The sequence below is a fragment of the Hakea prostrata genome, chromosome 8 (assembly GCF_041222555.1).
Source record: "Hakea prostrata isolate BN-2017 chromosome 8, UWA_Hpros_2, whole genome shotgun sequence".
NCBI lineage: Eukaryota > Viridiplantae > Streptophyta > Magnoliopsida > Proteales > Proteaceae > Hakea > Hakea prostrata.
The window spans coordinates 39,182,194-39,204,204 of record NC_142607.1 but is presented as its reverse complement, the minus strand read 5'-3'; the positions used below and the strand labels follow the sequence as shown (position 1 = coordinate 39,204,204).

At 38.9% G+C, this 22,011-nt stretch overlaps 1 protein-coding gene across 2 annotated transcripts in view; it reads left to right on the top strand.

Annotated features, from left to right (window-relative positions):
• The window catches only part of LOC149007823 (histidine acid phosphatase family protein), a 55,151-nt gene extending 38,010 nt beyond the window's left edge, over window positions 1-17,141 (top strand). Inside the window, exons 7-12 of one of the 2 annotated variants that reach the window (XM_089167460.1) lie at window positions 8,800-8,938; window positions 15,033-15,137; window positions 15,378-15,568; window positions 16,050-16,091; window positions 16,175-16,259; window positions 16,397-17,139. In XM_089167460.1, coding sequence (XP_089023586.1) covers window positions 8,800-8,938; window positions 15,033-15,137; window positions 15,378-15,568; window positions 16,050-16,091; window positions 16,175-16,259; window positions 16,397-16,401 — 567 coding nt within the window. In that variant the 3' untranslated portion in view covers window positions 16,402-17,139. Of the gene's footprint in view, window positions 1-8,799; window positions 8,939-15,032; window positions 15,138-15,377; window positions 15,569-16,049; window positions 16,092-16,174 lie in introns of both variants that reach the window. The other variant, XM_089167459.1, reaches the window with a different exon arrangement.
• The last annotated feature ends 4,870 nt before the right edge of the window (window positions 17,142-22,011 follow it).

The following is a 22,011-nucleotide window of genomic DNA, read 5'->3' as shown; positions in this document are numbered from 1 at the left end:
TTTGGTTGACTCTCCACTCTCCAGGATGATTAAAGGTTTGAGCAACACTATCCCAGATCTCCTTGGCTGTTTCCTTCCTCATAAATCTTCTCCTCTCTTGGGCTTCATGGAGAAGATGAGTCAAGTCATGACAGTAGAGTTTTTGGTCTCCATTTGAGATATGTAGGATCTGTCTTGTAGGGCACTTTTATAGTCCCTGTTATGTAGTCTAACTTCCCCTACTTTGAAGGGAAACTTCATTCAATCTAAGTAATTGGTGGTGTCCAGCCTCACAAGGGAGATTTGAGTATTAATGATAGTTGTCAAAGAACACTTGAGCAGGTGAAGGAGCTGCTGGGGTTGAAGTAATGTCTGCAAAATCACCACTTCCAGGCGTTGTAAAGAGAAGAGAATAAGTCTCAACCCAAAGTTAAACGCAAGGTAAAAGTAGCATTGTAACTCAATTCATTAGAATGGTTTCAACCGTAATCGCGTCAAACAGGCTTGCAAACAAGAAGACAATGGAACCAGAAACTAAACACTGCAGGTAGGCTCTTCAAAGCATAACTTCATTAAACCAACACCATGTGGTAGCAAACACCAGGAATCATCAATAGGGATTAAGAAGTACAGTTCCCCCCCCCCCCCCCCCCCCAAAAAAAAAAAAAAAAAAAAAATCAGGACAAACAGTCAGGCGGTTGTCTAAGACATTACCTCTGGGAATAATACAGCAGCACTATGAAGGAGTATGCAGACCAAATAGTGATAATAAAGCTGACCAAACACAGAAGACATGGCTGGAGGAGTTTGCAGGCTGGCGGTAACTTGGGAGCTGCTGGGATTACTCGATACCTGCCTTGGAAGCTCTATTGCATTAAGCAAAAGGATGGTTTGAAGTCCCCATGGTCTGCATTCATGCTCCAACTAGTGATTCTTCAAAATAATTTGCATAAGAAACTCTTCCTTGGGACCCCTTTGTAAACTAGGGTTCTAAAGGAAGAGGAAGAAGAGAACTGTTGAAATCTTGAGAGAATCCTAACTTATGTCTTGTGTGACATAGCAAGGCTTTATTTATAATAATAGTTATGAATGAGCAACTACCATGATACCCGTTGTGGGACTAAAAAACATAAATAATAAAGAGACTCTAATAGACCAAACTCCCAGCTGGACTCAAACTCCTAACTGGATTCAACTTATGACTTACAACACTCCCCTCTCAAGTTGGTGCATAGATATTTATCATGCTCAACTTGCTAACAATACTACTAAATAACTTGACGCTCAAACTTTCTGTGAATATATCAGCATGTTGGTTGTTAGAAGTAACAAAAGAAATTTGAACCAGTCCAGACTTAACATTTTCTTTAATAAAATTCCTATCAATTTTCACATGTTTGGTCCTGTCATGCTGAACTAGATTATGGGTGATGTTGATGGTTGATTTGCTATTAGAATACAGCCTTATAGATCCTTCCAGATCTACTTCAAGTTCTTGAAGAAGACCCTTCAACCATAACACTTCATAAATACCTTGAGCGAAGGCTAAACTATGCTTCAACACTTGACCGAGCCACTACAACCTGTTTTTTCATCCTCCAAGACACCAAGCTACCCCCCCCCCCCCCCACATAAGCACAATAGCCAAAGGTGGGCCTCTTGTTATCCGGGCATTTAGCCCAATCTGCATTAGTGTATGCTTCAACTCTAAGATGTTCTTGAGAAGAGATTAAAATACCCCCTTGGAAATGCTTTTAAATACCTCAAGATACGATATACTGCATTAAAATGTGAAGAATAAGGATTATGCATGTATTGTGACTAACAAGGTTGACTGCAAAGGTGATATTTGGCCTAGTATGTGACAAATAAATCAACTTTCCAACTAATTTTTGGTAGTTGGTTTTGTTAACTGGTTCTCCTTCCTTAGCTTCCAAGTGCTGATTAGGCTCCACTGGGGTCTCTAAAGGTCTACACCCTAGCATTCCAGTCTCTTCTAATAGGTCGAAGGTGTACTTTCTCTGAGAGAGTGAGACACCATTAGCAAAGTAGGTCAACTCCAACCTGAGAAAGTACCTGAGTTTGCCCATATCTTTATCTTAAACTCTGTCCCCAAGAAAGTCTTCAAGGCTACAATTTCCTCTTCACTATGTCGTGTGATGACAAAATCATCCACATATACAAAGTGTATTGTAGTATGAGATTTATCCTGCTTGATAAACAGGGTATGGTTTGCATTACTTTGCCTTTAGCCATAGGAGATAATTGCCTTGTGAAATCTTCCAAACCATGCCCTAGGAGATTGCTTTGGACCATATAGAGCTCTCTTTATCCTGCATACCTTCCTATGGGTCTTTCAACTAGAATAACCAAGACACATCTATATATGCTTCTTCCTGCAGCTCTCTATGTAGGAGAGCATTCTTCACATCTAATTGTTGAAGACTCCACACCCTTGGTTTATAGCACATGAGAGAACACCCCAAACAATATTCATCTTAGCAACAGGAGCAAATGTCTCTTGGTAGTCAATGCCATAGGCTTGAGTAAAGCCTTTGGCTACCAGTCCTGCTTTATATCTCTTAAAAACCCATTTGCATCCAACAATCTTCTTCCTTGTTGGCAAGGATTCCATATCCCATGTCTTATTTTTTCCCAGGGCTTGTATTTCCTCATCTATAGCTTTCTTCTAGTTCAAGTGAGACACTACGTTCTGCCATGAGTTAGGGATAGAGGTGGAACACGCAGAGGAAATAAAGCTTTGAAATTCAAGTGATTGGGAATGATATGACACATGGTTAGAAATAGAGTGTTTGGTGTAGTTACGTGGCTATTTTCTTTATGCAATGGGAAAATCAAGATTAGAGACAAGGTCACTAGAAGGAATGGTTGCTTTAGGACTAGGACCTGGTGCTTCCAATTGCTGTGGCTTAGAGGGGGGGGGGCGCTCTCGCTTCCTTTGATAGGTCTTAAGAGGAGGTCTAGACTTGCTTTGTGCATCATCCATGAGTTGTTCCGGTTCAGTCATCCATCCATCTTCCAGTGGGAAATCTGCCAAAGGAGACTTAGCAGTAGAAACTTCTAGAGGAATCTCAAGGAAAATTAAAGCTTCTTCACTAAGACTCTCCCCCTGAAGAAGAGGTGAAAAAGGAAACTGTTCCTAAAAAATAACATAATAGACACAAAAAATCGACGTGATTCAGGATGGTAACATTTATAACCTTTTTGTGTAGGAGGATAGCCCAAGAATATACACCATAACCCTCTAGGATCAAGCTTACCATGACTATGATGGTTGTGAACAAATGCAACACATCCAAAGACCTTAGGGGGTGTAGTAAAATTGGTAGTACCTAGGAGAACTTCAAGAGGACAACGTTGATCTAAGACACGTGAAGGCATCCTATTAATGAGATAAGTGGCGGTTTGAACCGCATCACCCCCAGAATCAAGGTGGCACATGCATTGTTAACATAAGGGACTATGCCACCTCCAAGAGATGCCTATTTTTGCGCTTTGTAACCCCATTTTTAGGAGGTGTATCAACACAACTAGTTTGATGGATAATCATATGATCATAATAGTAAGAAAGAATGCTACCACCCGAATATTCACTCCCATTATGCATCCTAAGGATTTTTATTATAGCCCCAAACTGGATCTTAACCATATTATGGAAATTATGGAAATAGAAAAACACATTACTTTTTTTATGTAGGAGATAAACCCAAGTAATGTAGGTGCAACAATCAATGAACGTAACAAATCACGATGGCTAGATGTAGACACAGTTCGAGAAGGACCCTATACATCAAAATGAATAACATGAAAGGAAATTTTACTTCTGTTATCTAAAATGGGATAAATATGTCTTATTTGCTTGGCCAAAATACAAGCATCACAATGAAATCATTTAGATGACATTTTTTAACCAAATAAAAAAAGAGTCTAAACAAAGGTGACAAAGGAATGCGGTCAAAATGATTATGCCATTGTAATAAGGATACTAGCGCAGGAGAGGATGCATGAACTGTAGAAAGAGTAGATGGAGAATTAGAACCATCCAATAGGTAGAGCCCCTCCTTCTGTTTACCACTGCCAATCATATGCCTCGTCTCCAGGTCTTGGAAAACACAGCGAGATGGAAGAAATGTTATTTTGCAGTTCATATCATGAGTTGGGCCACTAATGAATAATAAATTACCTGAATATTTAGGAACATGCAAAACAGAGGAAATAGTGAGGTTAGGTGATGATGGAGCCCTTTCTAGAAATAGTGGATAGGGATCCATCAGCTGTTCCATTCTGAACAAGTGGAATGGGGGAATAAGTGTGGAATAAAGAAGATGAATCTGTCATGTGGTCAGTTGCCTCAGAGTCAATTATCCAAAAGGGATAAATAGAATTGTCACTGTGACAACCAAAAATACCTATAGGAGGCTAGGAACCAGAGGTAGAGGCAATGACATATGCAACACTCGCGTTGGGAGTTAAACCTGAAGAGGATCCATCAAGTTTGGTCATCAGCTGACGAAAGAGATTTTGGATCTCATCTACGAAGGTAGTGCTTGAGTACTCTATATGTTTGGAATAGCCTGATTTGCAGATGCAAGATTGCTGCCTCTATTGCCATCTTTACCTCCTCCATGGGAATTGGATGGATGTCTATTTAATTTCCAACATTTATCCTTTGTATGGCGTTCCTTTCGACAATACTCACCTTTCATAGGAGGTTGAGAGTCACCAAAACTAGGCTTAGGACTACAAGAACCAGCAGCTAACGTAGACCTATCAGGAGTCTATGTATGTACCATAGCTATATGTCAACTGTTCTCTATATCTACCATGGCATAGGCTTGAGCCAGAGAAGGGAAAGGCTCCTAGAAAGGATCTGTGCCCAAATTTGATCAAATTCTATATTGAATCCTGCCAAAAAATCATAAACTCTCTGTTTGCCTTCCCATTGTTGATAGGCAATAGCATCTTCAGCATTCTTTGGAGTAAACTTCCCATGGAAATCTAAAGTCTAGTAATATCCCCGAAGAGTGTTATAGTATTGAGAATGAGTAAGGTCCTTTTGGTGCAACTGATTGATTTTCCGTCTAATTGTAAAGCACTTGCATCATTGCCTACTTTGGAGTATGTATCCTTAGCCACTTTCCAAATAATTGCCGCATTAAGGAGGAGATAACTCTCTGCAATGCTTTGATTTAATGGAGTTGAGGAGAAAACCCACGACCAAACATTCATCTGTGTTCCAATTGAAAAATTGCCGACCAGGTGTGAAAGGTTTGGTAGAAGTCCCATCAAAATGACCAGTAAGACCACGAGCTTCAACAAGGAAAACTGAGCGAGACCATCTAAGATAATTGGTCTCTTTGAGTTTCATAGTGGTCATCTGAAGCGGAGAAAACTCACGATCCCTTTGAATAGAAGAAATGGGAGACTATTTAGATGTGGTGGAATCAGCCATGGCGGGAGCAAAATATAACTCAAATCACAAATAGCTTCTTGAAACTATTCAAATTTACAAACTGCTCCCTAAAACTATTCGATTTTCCAAACAGCTCCTTGGAGTATTTGAATTTGGAATCAACTCCCTAAATTATTCAAATTTTCAAACAGCTCCCTATAACTATTCAAATGTTCAAAAAAAAAAAAAAAAAAAAAAAAAAAGCAGCCCCCGTGAATTCACAAAACATTAGTTGCTGCCTGCAATGTACCTAGAACCATTCTGAAGCATCGTTGAAGACTTTGGAAACATCTGGAGGGATTAAATGTGGTAGTTGATATGTTTAGAAGGGCTATTTGGGTAAAACAAGATGCCAAACACTATTGTAGGTTGAGAAAAAAACAGAGTATCATCCCAGGAGAGTCGTAGGATGCAAACAACACTCCTAAAAGTGATTGTGGATAGGTTGGGGACAAAAAAGAGGCATACGATGGCCCTAGAAGAGTAAAAAAATGCAGCAACTCTTCTAGGCTCTATCGCTGGGCTTAAGAAGGGTTCAATAGTCTGGGCTGGGCTAGGCGATGGTGGCTAGGATTTAGAATGATGGAGGCAATGGTGACTGGGAGTTGGAATGATGGAGGCGATGGTGATTTGGTCTCTCAGATGTGTGAGGGATACTGGCGGAAGCAATTCTGTGATGGTGTGGGTACCTCAAGTTTAACCTCACTGATACCATGTTGAAATCTTGAGAGAATCTTGACTTATGTCTTGTATGACATAGTAGGGCTTCATTTATAATAATAGTTATGAATGAGCAAGTACAATGATACCCAATGTGGGACTAAAAAACATAAACAATGAAGACTCTCTAATTGACCAAACTCCCAACTGGACTCAATCTCCTAACTGAACTGAATTTATGACTTACAACAAGAACAAGGACAAAACTCAACTCAAACTAGCAAGGTTTGCTCTGAAGCCAAGTTGAAAGTTATTGAATGCAGAGACCAGCAAGGTTTGTAGAAAGAAGTGTTAGAGGAAGAATAAGATGGATGGATGAGAAGAGGAGAGAATGAAGTGGAATGTTTTGTGTTGGAGTGAGTCTCCAATACACCCATATAACTTTACTAATAAAAAGGATGTAATTACATACGCCACCCTAGGGAGGTTAAAGAGTAAAAAACAATGTTAGATAATAAGGCAACTAGTTATAAGACTAGTTCCTATACTACCCTTACACCACATGGACTTTAAAGACATTTATCATATTGATCATAGTATAGCTTTTCATCCCCACCCATTAATGTAGTCCTAGATTTGAATTGCTCTAGCTAGAAATAAAATCTGAATCTTTAGCCAAAAGATGGTTCAATATAGGGTTTTCACAAATCAGGAATTAGAACTAGGGTTTATGGTAGGGGTATCTGAAAATTAGGTACTGGGGATTAGGGTTGATAAATGGAACTCAGCTTACTGATTCCAGGGATGTAGTAACCTGATTTAGTAAGCTAATAGGGTAGAACAAGAATCAGAAGCAAATGATGGGGTTAAACAAAGTGGAAGTAGTACTAGGGGCAATAATGAGAATTAAAAGGAAAAAGGGATTCAGCTGGACTAGATGCCCTTAAAGTTGATTAGAATTCACGAGTATGGTTGTTAAACATTTGGTCAAAATGTCAATGCATTTCAAAGGCTGCTCTGGGCTGAAAATCTTGCAAAACTCTCCTTTTATATGATCTTCTGGAGAGGAAGATTGAACTTCAGGTTTATTGCTAATGGTTAGAACTAAAAACTTGACATCAAAATACTAGGGCAGTGGTACGGAGTTGATGACTTAGAGAACAATCAAGACAAACCATCCGGCTTCCTGCTGTAAGATGTAAACCATCAAACACCGATCATGTAAAACTTTGGTTGGTTGCAGAGGAATTACAAGTTCCTTCTTCATGAGGAAAAACAGCTAGAGACCTGCAGCTTCTTTTTATTTTTTCTGGCTTTCTAAAATTTGCATGGGGCAGATAAAAGCCTGCATATTCTTTATTAAGGCCCAAGGATCAAATACTCCTCACCCCGGAGGATTAGCAGTCCACCTAGTCTAGCTTATCCCACAGAGCACTTCCTCTTTTATGCATGTAGAACAAGCCTAACTTACATAGGTAAAAGTTAAATAATCAGATCAACTTAAGTTCAACCATCTTGAAGGTTCAATTGAAGCAAAAGATGATCCCAACTTAAGTAAGAAAAGGGTAAATAAGTCAGATCTCATCAATTGAACCAAAATTGAATCAACTTGGAGCCAGTTCAATTTAAAGAAAAAAATGGACCCAACTTACTTAGGTAAAAGGTAAATGAGTCAGATCTCATAATTGAACCAACGTTGAACCAATGTGGACGTGGTTCGATTTGAAGCAAATGACAAATAGTAAACTATGTAAAGGAACGAACAGTTTAGACTTATTCTTCCTATGGTTGTTCTTCAGATCTGCATTACCTACTATCTTCATAGAAGATCTCCATGGTCATTTATCATCTACTTTAGCCAATCAATCTGTCGGTTTTGTTATCAACCCACCTTGAATGCTTTTGGATTAGACTGTTGGTTATCTGGTGATTTTATTTCAGACCTACTGGGTTGGTGTATATTCCAAAATAGATAAAAAAAAATAGCCGATCCACAAAGGAAATGCTTATTTTCAATTCCTGCACTAAAAGCAAAATTGCTTTAGAAGGCATGGATAACCAAATGAAATAAGGGAGCTTGACAAGACCCCATATCTTAAGCTTATATATTATAATGGATATCGTAGAATATCTCTTCTGTTATTACTGCTGGGTTGGCCACAGGGCTTCTTTTGCTGGAATAGATAGAATGATGCAATTTAGAAATTTCCTATAAGATAAAACCATTGTTTATCTTTATATTGCTTGTTATTCTCTATGTATCATCAATTTATTTTTTGGTTAATTTTATATGGTGCTGAGTCCATGCATCTTTTTCCTTTGGGGTTCTGAGTGAGCTCTTACCTTGTTGTATTCGAGGCATACTCCTGTATCCATGCAAAGCCAAGTAGAACTCATTAGTTTTTCATTTGCATGTTTCTTGTTTGATATTTTTGCAAACTTTATCACTGCTCGGATATTACATTATTCCATCCAAGTATTTGATAGTTCTGACAATGATTTTGAGTTCATTGTTGATTCAATAACTACAAGATGCTATTCTCCATGCTCACAGCAATCTTAGCTTCATGTTTTTTGAATATTTATAGTTCTCTGATAATGCTTACAAAGTGTAATTTTAATGTGCTCTTCTCTGTTTGTTAAATGTTTAACGCATCTTATATATGGAGATACTACTGCTTTGACAGATTTCTTTACTGGAGTGGACCGATGATCTGGAACTATTTATACTGAAGGGTTATGGTAAATCAATAAATTATCGTATGGGATTGCCACTACTTCAAGATGTTGTTCAGTCCATGGAGCAAGCTATAAAGTCCAAAGAAGGTAACTAAAATGTAGTACTTTTCATTGTAGTCCCTGAATGTTATTTTGTAGCTTTGCCAGGTTTTGAAATTTGAATTCTTGAATCATTTCCTTCCTTCTAGCATCGTACAAAATTCAATCAAAACCATCGAAATTTCGCATTTTGAGAACCTCGAAATGAAACCGTGGGGGAGTGAAAAAAAGTCCCAGCTTTCGATCGGAACCTGGAAAATTTTGACAAAACCATGCAAAGCTGGGAAATTTCCCCCAACTGGGTCAAAACCTGGTTTGACACGGCTGGATCAGCTGGTTCATAAGAAAAAATTCAAGGGAAATCTAGGAAATTTTGTGGAAACCTGAGACTTTTTCCTGCAAGTTTCGTGGTTTCCCCAAATTTTTGATTTTTTTTTCTTCTTTCTTTCATGTTTCCCAAAATACCACGGCCAATACCCCCTCCATCAAGACTTTCCTATCCAAATTATGTATTCCCTCAAACTGGTTATCTTAGGCATGTTGATGACTAGACTTATATAACTGCAGTAGTCGACTATCTCGACAACTATAGGCATGACATGTTATGGGATGTCTATGTTCGTTGGTCGGAGGAGAGGATGTTATAGGCACAATACTACTTGGCTCACGGGATGGATCCACTCTTGGCACTCCTCTTGGCACTCCTCTTGGCACTGAGTTATACTTCCCTTTTGTTGTCAGTTACTTTGTATTTGATGTTTTGAACTTAGAAGTTATATATTTGAAGTTGTCAGTTTCTCTAATTAGCCTTAATGCAGAGTCCCACCTCCAAAATACTCCCTAAAACTTGTCTAAACTTGTACGACAAAGTCTCAAATTTCCTCAAAATTTTCCCAGGTTTCCACCTAAGTTTCCCATTTTCACGTGGTTGAAACTTGAGTTTTCCTCGATTTTTTTTCCTATGCCTTCCTAGTGCCATGCTTTGTTAGATTAGTTTGGTACTGAGTCCTATGGAGTTTTCATTGTTGGCAACACCTATTGTTATATTGCTTATGTTGAATGGATTGTGACGAATTAGAAGAGTTAGAATGGTCAACCAGTCAACTATGCAGCAATAAGGTAGTTTGGTCACTCTAGTGGACTTACAAGGCCACCTCGACTTCTGGGACAGCTTTTGGACCTTTATTAGGACTTTACACAATGTTTGGTAGAGGCTCGAGGCAGCAGGTGCAAGTCTTGATGCATCAGAAGCTGAACAGACACAGGTTCATGCAATGGAAATGTGTTTGGAGCCATTTTCAGAACCCTTATTTAGATCTGAGTGAAACACTCTTAACGGAAATTGTGGATTGTTTGAGTTATGGTTCTAACACAACTTGTCTCGTATTACTTGGATACCAAACAAAGAAGTTATGGAGTTTTTGTAAGGTTGAGCTAAAACAGAGTGAAATGGGAGAGGTTTAACTATTTTTGCAACTTAACATTGTTTTTGTTCTTTATTCTCTTCAAAACCCTTCTTGTTCAAATTGTTCTAGTCACACAGGTCACTATGACATGTTTGGGTCTATTTGGGTATAAAATGAAGGTTTTATATGGAAGATTCTGTTTTGGGAGTTTTGGTTGGTTCGAAGAATAGAATTTGATACTTAATGGGTGGCCCAGATGGAAGATTCTATTTCAACGGATCTGGTGAAGACACACATTAGGTAATGATTTGTCCAAAAATGATTCCATCGTGAAGGATCATGTTGGCCAAGCTTATTAGGTCTTCATACACTGCCACTGCACCGAAATCAGATACTTTAAGTAATTATAGAAAAGCCTTTAAACTATTGTGAAAAAAAATCTGAAACACCCGGTGATTAGGATTTTGCCAATCAAATTTCAATCAGCCATAATTACTCATTTTAAAGGCTCCTTGGATGATCTCTTTTCTCTTCTTCTTCTCCCCCTCCCCCCCCTTTTTAATTCGGTATTTTTTTCAAGAGGAAGCCATTGAACCTGTTTGAATTTCATACGAGGTCGAGAAGTCAACGAAATCTTTATTTGATCCTTGATGGCTCCAGATTGAAGATCGTTTGAGTAGTAGACCATATAGAGGTGTGGAAACCATTGACTAGAGATGTCATGGTTGCTGGGGTTACTCATTGAGAGAGTGATGGGACACTGTTTGGTAGACGCAGCCACATTGTGGTATGTGGTGGACATGTCTATGTGTGGTTGGAGGTTATGGGATTGTTGACCCAACCTATCTTGAATGGCAATTAAAGAAGTGTTGCCTGATTGAAGGAAGTTTTGAGATACATTATCCATCTTCCCCTCCCTCTCTCAATGTCAACCTGGGATTCATGCTTCTGTATTTGGTAGGTTTGATACCACTCATGACCAGCTGGTCGAACCAACTTTCTGTATCAACACCTTCAGTAGAGCTACTAGAACAATTCTTTTGGGAATTTTATACCGAATATGGTAATCGGGCAGTGCAACCACTGTGTTGTTGTTTCATATTTTTCCATTCCATTCCATTCTCAATAAGCTTATTACAAGTGCTTAAATAATAAAAGGACATTCTTCAATACGAAAAACAATCATAGTAGGACTCTTGATATCCTACCTAAAAAAACTGATCCTAGATCTCCTACCTGAATTAAAAATCTAACTACATAATTATCCCAATAAATAAATAACAAAATCCTAAGTTATCTGTAAAAGTCCCATAAAGATAGTTCCTACTTCATCTCCTTACAAGTTGGACTTGCCAATGATGGGTTAGTCAAGCGGTTAAAGACCCGCCCTCCCATGGGGAGGTCCTTGGTGCGCACCCACTCGGCGGCGTATATTAGTAATTTAGTTCCCACCCTATAGTAACAAGCTACCTTTCCCAAAAAAATAAATAAAATAAAAATGAAGAATTACTCTTATGTTACTATTCACGTTACTGTACGGTGAACAGTAACTTCTAGTTGTGCTACGTCAATTTCTCCCTCTTTTAGGAAAAAAAAAAGCTTGTTCTTGAGTTTCATAGAAAAGATCTGCCTCACGATCAGCACCACAAAAAAAAGGATTTGATAGGTTGCCGCGACATTGTTCACAATTATTGAGAAAAGAAATTAGGGGAAAGAAAAAAGGAGGAAGAGTAGAAAGATCTCAAGGAGGAGAAGAAAAGTAGGGAAGATAGACAAGAAGGTTGAATAGACCAAGAGATAAAAAAGAGATTTACCCAGGTTTGGGCTTTGATACCAATTAATGGGGGAAGAAAAAAGGATAAAGAAGTTGGGGGAAAAAAGGGGAAATTTTAAAAGAATTAGTCTTGAAGAAGGGGAAGAGGGAGACAAACGCTCATACGAAGAAAAAGGGCTGAGGAGAAAAAGGGTTGGAGTGGCTGCAAACGCAGAAATCTAAAACTTCAATTCATATTTTTCCATTCCATTCTCAATAAGCTGATTACAAGTGCTTAAATAGTACAAGAGACATTCTTCAATATGAAAACAACTATAGTAGGATTCTTGGTAATTTAAAACTATAAAAAACAGTGATTGTGCTATGACTCTTAGGAATTTAAAACTAACTAAAAAACTGATCCTAGATATTCTACCTAAATTGAAAATCTAATTACATAATAATTATCTCAATAAATAAATAACAAAATCCTAAGTTATCTCTAAAACTCCCATGAAAAACAGTTCCTACTTATCTCCTTGCAAGCTGGACTTGGGGCCCACCAAAAATGAAGAACGATCTCCTAGGTTACTGTTTACATTACTGCAGCATAAACAGTAAGTTCTGGTTGTGCTGCATCAGTTTCCTTAGGTTTGACGGAGTGAAATGGAGCAAATTGGGTTTGAAGAACCTTTCAGTTGTATTATTAATTTATATTTTGGCTTGGTTCAGTCTTCACTTTTGAAGGCTAAAATAAATTTGGCTTGGCTGGTTGGTGAAGGTTCTGTTAAAGATGGGGAGAAAGCTAAGACGAAACTTAGAGTTGCTGCTGGTGGGTTGGGGAGAACATTCAAGCACATACTTGCCTTGATTCATGTTGAGAAAACCAATGGACTTCTATCATATTCAGTCTTCCACTGTTGGGTTACAAGGTTTGGACAAACAAAAACCAAAGAAGCCCTACTGGAATGTAGAGCTGAAAGCCTGAAACTGGCTTGCAAACAAAAATTATCTTGTATTCCTACCATGAGACTAAACTAGCCTATTCCTACTTACCTATTTCAAGACATGAACAAAACGACAAAGAATAACTAAACTACTAGAACCCTTTTTGGGGCAAAATCCTGGCCTGGACATGTTTTGTATGGGTTTCAGCTTTCAGACTGTCTTGCTGGTTGAACCCTTCGAGTGATATGTACGTCAATTCTTTTCAGAAAAAAGCACTAGACTCTGTCGAGTTTGGGCAAGGACTAAGGAGACCATCTAAGTTAACATTCTGGAGGGGAAAAAATCTTGTACTCCAATGAAACCTGATTGTTGACAAGTCCTTAGTTGGGATGAATCACTTTGAATCTGTTATTTCCGAAGGGGTAGATGCTCTCCTAAGAAAATGTTTAGCCTCCTAATCAAATAATCAATAAGTGACTTGAGGATGTGACACATCTTTAAGGGTAGGATATCATATTGCACTACATACCACTCTCTGATAGACTATTTAGTACTTGAACTAACATCAATCATTGATCTTTCAAGTCTATAGTCATTCATCCATGTAACTTCATAGGAGTTAGGATGCAGCTGTGTCTTCAAAATGAGCTTGTAAACATCATATTTAGATATGACATTGGAGCAACCACCTCCGTTGTTTACTGTGGTGCTCAAACTGTTGTTGCATTGCCCTCTTGTCTAGAATTTATTTTTGATGCCAAACATTCCCATCCTTCTGTGTAGCTAAAGGTAGTCAAAAAACCTAACTCCATGTTGTGGTTCTTCATTACTACCATTGTTATTGGCTTCACTAAATGTGACAGTCTGGCTTCAGAGGTACTAGGTGGGTCGTCTTTTTCTATCCTCATTATTGTCAAAAGCAACTATATGATGGAGAGCTGCAATTCCTTAACATTTACTGTTCTAACACTTTATCTGATGGTAGAAAAGACCAGTGTGCTTGTGAAGATTAGAGGACATATGTAAACATTTATTTTGGCTCCCCCCCCCCCCCCCCAACATTTGCAAATTTTGTCTCCATTGTATAAATATTTTGTCAATTTTCAGATGGATATATTTTAAAAGTTAGTAGAGTTTATCTGATTGTATCAGTGTGTTACAACTCTTCACTTAGTGAAGAAGTTTTTTTGGTGTAGGATTTTAGTGTGTTGGCAGCTTTTTGGAGGACTGACATGGTATCAACCTGTTCAGATTTCAGGGTGGGCCATGTGTGGTTGTTACCCTCAGTTGTCAGCCCTGCCAGATCACACCCCATACCTATAGGATTTGACAGCAAATTTTAAGTGACTACAAGAGTGATTACATTACACTTTTTTTATTTATTTTAGTTGCCTGCATGAGGTAAAAATGAGTAGAAAATCTCACTGTGCATTCTTCGTCTGCTATGACTACTACATATTTAAAACAGTTCCTCTGCTTACATACTGATTTATAAGGGAAGATGCTATTAGATGAACCCATAAATGAAGATGGTCCACCTTTCTTGAGCCACATGGTGATCTCATCTGGTTAAACCTACGCTTGGACGGGAATTCATGAAGTACTTTACATCTCCACTCTATGGTTCAACATCTTAAGATTTGACATTTGCAATTTTTTATGGTTGAACCAAGGTTGCCCTAATGTTAATACTCAGCAGCAGTTTTAAGCTTTGTATCTTCACATTGGAGAATGGGATTGAGCTGGAACTTACCAAATATGGCATGGACAAGATGACCACAGAATTTAAGTCACTACATGGACGCCATGTGAAAGATATTTGGGATATCAAGGAAATTTCCATCTTTGCTCAGTTTGTAAATATCAAAGATTGGATTTATGTTGTTAGTACAGTTCTTTTTCTCCCTTACTGTAAAATAGTTTGCGTTTAGTATGATTGAGCATTTGGATGCAGCATATAAATGAATTACCATGTTGAAAGCTATCTTTTTCCTGCCTTTTTTGGGATCGTAACCTGCTTTCACCAATGCTTCAGAAAACCTTACTCCCGGCTCTTATGAGAAGGCAAGGCTTCGTTTTGCCCATGCTGAGACAGTGGTACCATTCTCTTGTTTGCTTGGACTATTTCTTGAGGGATCTGGTAAGTTTGCTCCTTGAAATTGATGGCTCTCATATATAATACGAACATACTCCGAAGCACTGATGCACTGTATTCGAGTATCCAGAAATTTAGTTTGTGAATAGGTGTACTTTATTCATTAAAAGACATGATTTACTTCATCTGTTTTTTGGATTGGTTCCCCTATTTTCTTTCTAAATGGCACAATATACCCTGAATTTCATTCTGTATCTAATGGACAGTTTTCAATGATTATTCCAGAATTTGAAAAAATACAGAGGGAAGAACCTTTGGAACTACCTCCCAAACCTCCCCAGCAAAGGAATTGGAAGGGTAGTACCGTGGCACCTTTTGCTGGAAACAATATGCTGGTTTTGCACAGCTGTCCAGACCACAACTCTAGAAAGTACTTTGTGCAAGTACTGCACAATGAAGTTCCAGTTCCTATGCCGGTAATGTTTAGTTGTAGACAACTATTGCACTTGGGACACTTAATTTTAATTTTAATTTTTTTTTCTATTTTCATTTGAAACATTGCAAGGGGAAGATTTGAATTTCTATAAATCAATCAGTGCAGATTGTTGACAATCCACTGGCTAGAATTTGACCTTGGCTTTTCATAGGTAACCAAATGGAATAGGTTGAGGGCTGGGGGGAAAGGTAGGAAGCAAGTTCAATGTTGTAAATGTGGAAATTGAAATCCTGATGGCTTCACTTAATGCCTTCCCTGACGAACTTGACTTGCTATTCAATTCCCAAAGCTATTATATCTTGTTATTTGCATATATTCTGTGGCCATTTGGGCCCAGATTCTAGTTCTGTCTTATTTACGTCACTCAGAAGTTGACATGGTTATTTTACAACCAAGTGTCTTGCTTACATACATTTTTTGCTTATATGTTAATGCTTTTGATGTTGTTTTTGTATGGTCAGGGATGTGATAACAAGGATTTTTGTCCTTTTGATGTTTTTAAGGTACTAGTCTATCTGACTCCTTGTTTTAATTGATACTCTCTTAGTTCAGTTTCTTTTTCTATTCTTATTGTTCTTAAATGCAGGAAAGGATCGTCAATCCTCATTTGAAGCATGATTTCATTTCACTCTGCAGTAGAACAGAAGTTCAGGAATCCAAACCTGTTACTAGTAAGTTGACACAGTTATACCGATGGTTGTTCTGCAAGGATGGTAAAACACAGAATGACAAAACTGAATTATAGTTATTTTTCCCATGACGATGAATTTCACATTCTCCTTCTATATGGGATATTTCTTTCTTGTAGCTTGAGTTTCAGCTAAGTAGACCAGGTCTTCCTCCTTCTGAGTCCATTCCGCTTGAGGTTACAATACTGGTTCTCTCCCATCAGAGGATTTTAACTCCAGGAAGTACAGTGCCTTCATTTGGTGAGGCCAACTGACAGAATTATTTGGCCTTTCTGTTTAATTGTGTCAAAAGTTGTATCCTGTTCAACGCTCTGCAATTCCAGTTGTTATCACTTCCACTTTGGTTTCATAGCTGTGTTTGTTAGCATAACCCTGAATCTTTAGTCTTTGGATACACTGAACCTAATGGATATATTCCTTGTCAAGTTTTGAATGATGATGGTGTAATGTTAATATGTTTTTGTAGCTAGTTGATTTCTACATCTTAATATACTGTACGGTGCATTGATGTGATGCATGGATCTCAGCTGTGTTATCAACCAGATTCCTTTACAACCTAATACAGTCCAGTAATCCCTGCTAGTGAGGATGTTTTTGCATCTATTGCCTTACCTTGAAAAGAAAGAAGATTTGCATATTAAAATTTGTAAAAACGACAGAGAAACTACTGCTTTGGATTCGGATCCTATAAGACAATGGAACTTTTTATCGAGTGCGACCTATGAAAGGCATTAGCCCTGTGCATTACCAGGGCAAGCATTGGCCCCGTCAGTGGAGCTCCACCAGAGGCTTAGTATAGTCCACAGAAGTCTATAGCACTCATGTTCAGGCCAAAGAGCACACAACTGTCTAATGTAAGAAGCAGAGGAGCAAAGGGGATTCAAACTTGGGACATGAGGTTTACCAAACCACTTGGGACCACTAGACCACCACCCCCGGTGGTAAATATATATTAACATATATACCTGTACTCAAGTGGTGGTTCATTTGTTTAGCTACAAGTAATATAATTCTACATATTTACAATTAATTTGGGAGGTTTGATTATGAATCTGTAGCTTCAGATTTTTGCTTCAAGAAGACTGCATTAATTTGCTGGTGGTCGGCGAGATACGTAGAAATCAGACAGGAAAGAACCCGGATGCCACGTTTGGTTTACCCTAAAAAGTTTTAGTTAATCAAATAAGGTGAACAACGAATTATTTATGGAAAAAAGAGACTTAATGTTGAGACTATTATCGCGGTGTAACACATTGTTGATCAGTTGAGGCCTAATGATAATGAGGAGAATGTATACTAAAGTTTGAAGTATTAGTATTGAGTATTGTACCGATCAGGTGACTTTAAGAGACGAGTTATTAGTACGGAGTATTGTATCCTTTGTTCCATAGCCTTGGGGTCATTTACAGCTAGCCAATTAAGAATTCTCTCATGTACTAGTATTAGCAGTGCATCAAAGATGCAATTATGAGAGGCCACAATTATCTCAAGCAAACATATTAATGATGAGGAATGCATTTTTGTTATGCTACTAATACTTTTACTTTGCTATTCTGCCCCAGGCTCGATGAGGAAGGGTTATGGGGAGTAAAAACACAAAAATATGCTGATTCGGGCCGGGCATACTATGTTTAATGATGTAAAAATTAAAATAATAAATAATAAGGTCATTTCATTTGGACGAAAGACCCACACTTGAGTTCCATAGCTTAGGGTTTGCTATCCCGATAATGATTTTCCTACCCCCAATAGGTATGGTCCTTCCTCTTCCCTTTTGAGATGGTTGCCTATGAAGAGGGATTTGAACCCTTGAGAACCGTGGTTCGTATCCATGTGGTCTAATCCTTTGAGCTACAAGCCTCACCCCGTCTTCACCAGATCTGTTCCGGGGAGTACCCTTAAAAAGGAACCTTTCCTCTCCTCACTGATTTTGGGTTAAGAAGATATGAACACATCTTTCTCTATAAGGATAACATGTTTTGAGCGTGAAGTAGGAGAGATCAATATTTCTCCAAGGGTTTTGGATAAAATGACCTTTTCATTTTTCATTTTGAATAAGTAATAAGAATGAGAGTTCTTAAGCTTTTTATCATCCTGGTTAGAGCTATTCTTTCACAAGACCTCCCCTACAGTATATTCATTGCAAGAGAGTTTAACCACCAAGTTTAGGATGGATTGGTGTGGTTCCTCTATGCCTAAGACATGGAATAATGAAACATGAACGATGAAAGGCATGAGAGAAGATTGGAGGGGACACCAAAGGCCTCTACCCTTCCATCCCTTGGATAGAGAGAGAGGGAGGGTAGAGTTTTTCAATTTTTTCATGTTATGTTGTCAAAGAGTTGAACAATGAAAATAGATGGCGAGTACCTGATCAAATTGATTGGGTCATGCAGGAACAAGGATCAAGTCTATAGTCGGCCTGTTAGGATGCTTCAACTGCATACATCACTGCACTTCCACTTGACACCTATCGTAATCATAAACAGCCCATCTTACCTTGGTCTTTTCTTGGATTTTCAAAACTTTTGTCGCTCATCCTCGAGGGGCATAGAAACCGTTGTTGTCTTGGCTCTGCTAGCTGAGGCTTTGGGGAAGTCAGAAGAGGAGAGTACTTAGCTTGGGATGGGCTTGCTACTTCAATAGTTATCCTCTTTGCACTTGGCTACCCATGTTTACCATGGGTACGATAACTGGTAAACCAGAGGTGCATCCTTCTCGGTCCTCTCATAGTTGGGAGAAGTCCTCTCAATGCTCTAATGCTCTCACCAGATATGAATCAAATTGTCTCACGACACTTTGAACCCATCCCATGTACCACTTTAATGGGTGAATAGCCCAATTCTTAGGACATACTACAACCCTAGATGACGAAGAGCCGACATCGAGGTGCCAAACCTTCCCGTCAATGTGAACTCTTGTGGAAGATTAGCCTGTTATCCCTAGAGTAACTTTTATCCGTTGAGTGATGACCCTTCCACTTGGCACCATCAAATCACTAAGGCCGACTTTTGTCCTTGCTTGACCGGTGTGTCTTGCAGTCAAGCTCCATCTTGCCTTTGCACTTAAGGGCCAATCTCCATCTAGCCTAAGGAGACCTTTGCATGTCTTTGTTCCCTTTTGGGAAGCCTATGCCCCATCGTAACTGCCTACCAAAAACTGTCCCTTGGCCCGTAGGTCCTAACACAAGGTTAGAATTCTAGCTTTTCCAAATTGGTATCTCATTAATGACTCGGGTCTCCTGAAAGGAGGCTTTCTTTGCTCTCCACCTAAGCTATGGAAGAAAGGCCCAAAACCAATGCCAGGGAATAGTAAAGCTTAATAAGGTCTTTTTGTCCAGGTGTAAGTAGTCCGCATCTTTATAGACATGTCTATTTCACCGACCTTCTCTTCGAGATAGTGCCCAGATCATTATGCCTTTCGTGCATATTGGAACTTACTTGACAAAGAATTTCACCACCTTAGGACCTTTATAATTATGACCTCCATTCACCAAGGCTTCAGTTGCCGACTCCCTTGTTATCAAGTCACCAGCTTCCTTGACTTTTCGACATTAGACAGGCATCAGCCCCCATACATGGTCCTACGATTTTGCGGCGACCTGTTTTATTTGTAAATAGTCTCCTCGTCCTAGTCACTGCGACCCCCTTTGTGAGGAAGTGCCCTTTCTCCAAAAGTTACGGGGCTATTTTACCGAGTTCTTTGGAGAGAGTTATCTCAAGCCCTTAGGTATTCTCTACCTACCCACCTATGTCAGTTTAGGGTACAAGTACCCTTTTGTTGAAGGTTGTTCGAGCTTTTCTTAGGAGTGTGGCATGGGTTACTTCCCGCCCTAGATCTTGGTATTTGGATGTTGGTTCGAGGCATTTTCTCTACCCCTTCTTACCTTGAAAAAGCAAGATCACCTTGCATCATTGAACCGATAACCATCTTTCGGCTAACCTAGCCTCCTTTTTCCCTCAGGACCAACAAGGGGTAGTATAGGAATATTCACTTGTCGTCCATCAATGACGTCTTTCGGCCTGATCTTAGGCCTTGAGTCACCCACCATGGATGAACATTGCAGAGGAACCCTTAGGTTTTCGGGGCATTGAGTTCTCACCAATGTTTGCGTTACTCAAGCTGACATTCTCACTTCCGCTTCATCCACACTTGCTTGTATGGGAGCTTCCCTTTAAAACGGAATGCTACCCTATGGATGCATTTTTACATCCCACAACTTCAACAGATCACTTAGCCACATTCATCTTTGGCACAAGAGTGCCCAACCAGTGAGCTATTTTGCATGCTTTCAAGGGTATCTACTTCTAGGCAAACATCCAGGCTGTTTTTGCATTATCACTGTGCGGTCATTAGGTGCCTTACTTAGTGATTTGGGTTGTTTCCCTCTCAACAATGAAGCTTATCCCCTATCGTCTCATTAGCCGACCTTGACCCCCTTTTTTTTTTTAGGGGGGGGGGGGGAAGTGGGATCATATCTAGTATTCAGAATTTGCCTTGATTTGCTACCACAATTGCAGCTCGCATTGAAATAGTGCTTTACCCCTAGATGTTCAATCAACTGATGCACCTCAACGCATTTCAGGGAGAACCAGCTGGTTTCAAGTGGCAATTTACCCCTAGCCACAACTCATCCATTGATTCTTCAACTTCATTTAGTTGGTTCAAACTTCCATTTAGTTTCACCAAGCTTCATCCTGGTCATGGATAGGTCACCCAGGTTCCAGTCCATAAGCAGTGACAGTTGCCTTATGAAGACTTATTTTCACTACGTCTCCATGGGTTCCCTTAACCAAGCCATTGCCTATGAGCCGCTGACTCATTCTTCAATAGGCACGTAGTTAGAGTCCTAGTCTCTTCCCACTGCTTGGGAGCTTACAGTTTCATTCTTTTCACACTTCCTTCATGGTGCTACTTCGCTAACAATCACTCAGGAGTACTTAGCCTTGCAAGGTGGTCCTTGCTGATTCACACGCGATTCTAGGTGCCCCATGCTACTTGGGTCAGAGCGTAAACTAGTGATTCTTTTGGCTACTGGACTCTTGCCATCTAGGGTGCAATACTCCACTGCTTCGCTTAGCAACACGATGCTTGTATTGTTCTCCCACAACTAATATCTGTTCTTTAAAAAAAAAAATAGAGAGAGATGTATTGATATGTATCGTATTCTCTGTATCCAAAATATATACATATCAATTAGTATCATGGTATACTTTAAACCTTGTGTATAACTATTTGACTATGTATGGAGTCGAAGTAGTTTCTAGATATGTGATTATATGTGTTGCATGATTATATTTTTAACATTCAATGAGAATGAGAAAATATGTATTATGCATACACATTCATGTCTTATTTTAATCTGTAACACGGGTTTTTACATGTTTTTTTATTTATTTATTTTTTATTTATTTTTTATAAATGAAAACCATTCAACTTCCATCAAAAGCAATGAAGGAAAGTAGATATCCTCGTGTGAGTGGCTGCAAAGGTATGGAGAGTTGAACTCAAGAGCATACACTTCGTTAAGTGATTATTCCTTGCCAACTCGATAATCCCTTGGTTTTCATTCGTAGTTATGTCTATTTATACGATTTTGCTTCAGCGCTGAGCTGCGAATGGCTCAGATTAAGCTAGAATATGTAAATAAATTACAGTCGTTGATTTACAACATGTGAAGTTTGAATGTTTAAATAGCTAAACCGATTCGGCTCAAGACATTTTCAAACCAAAT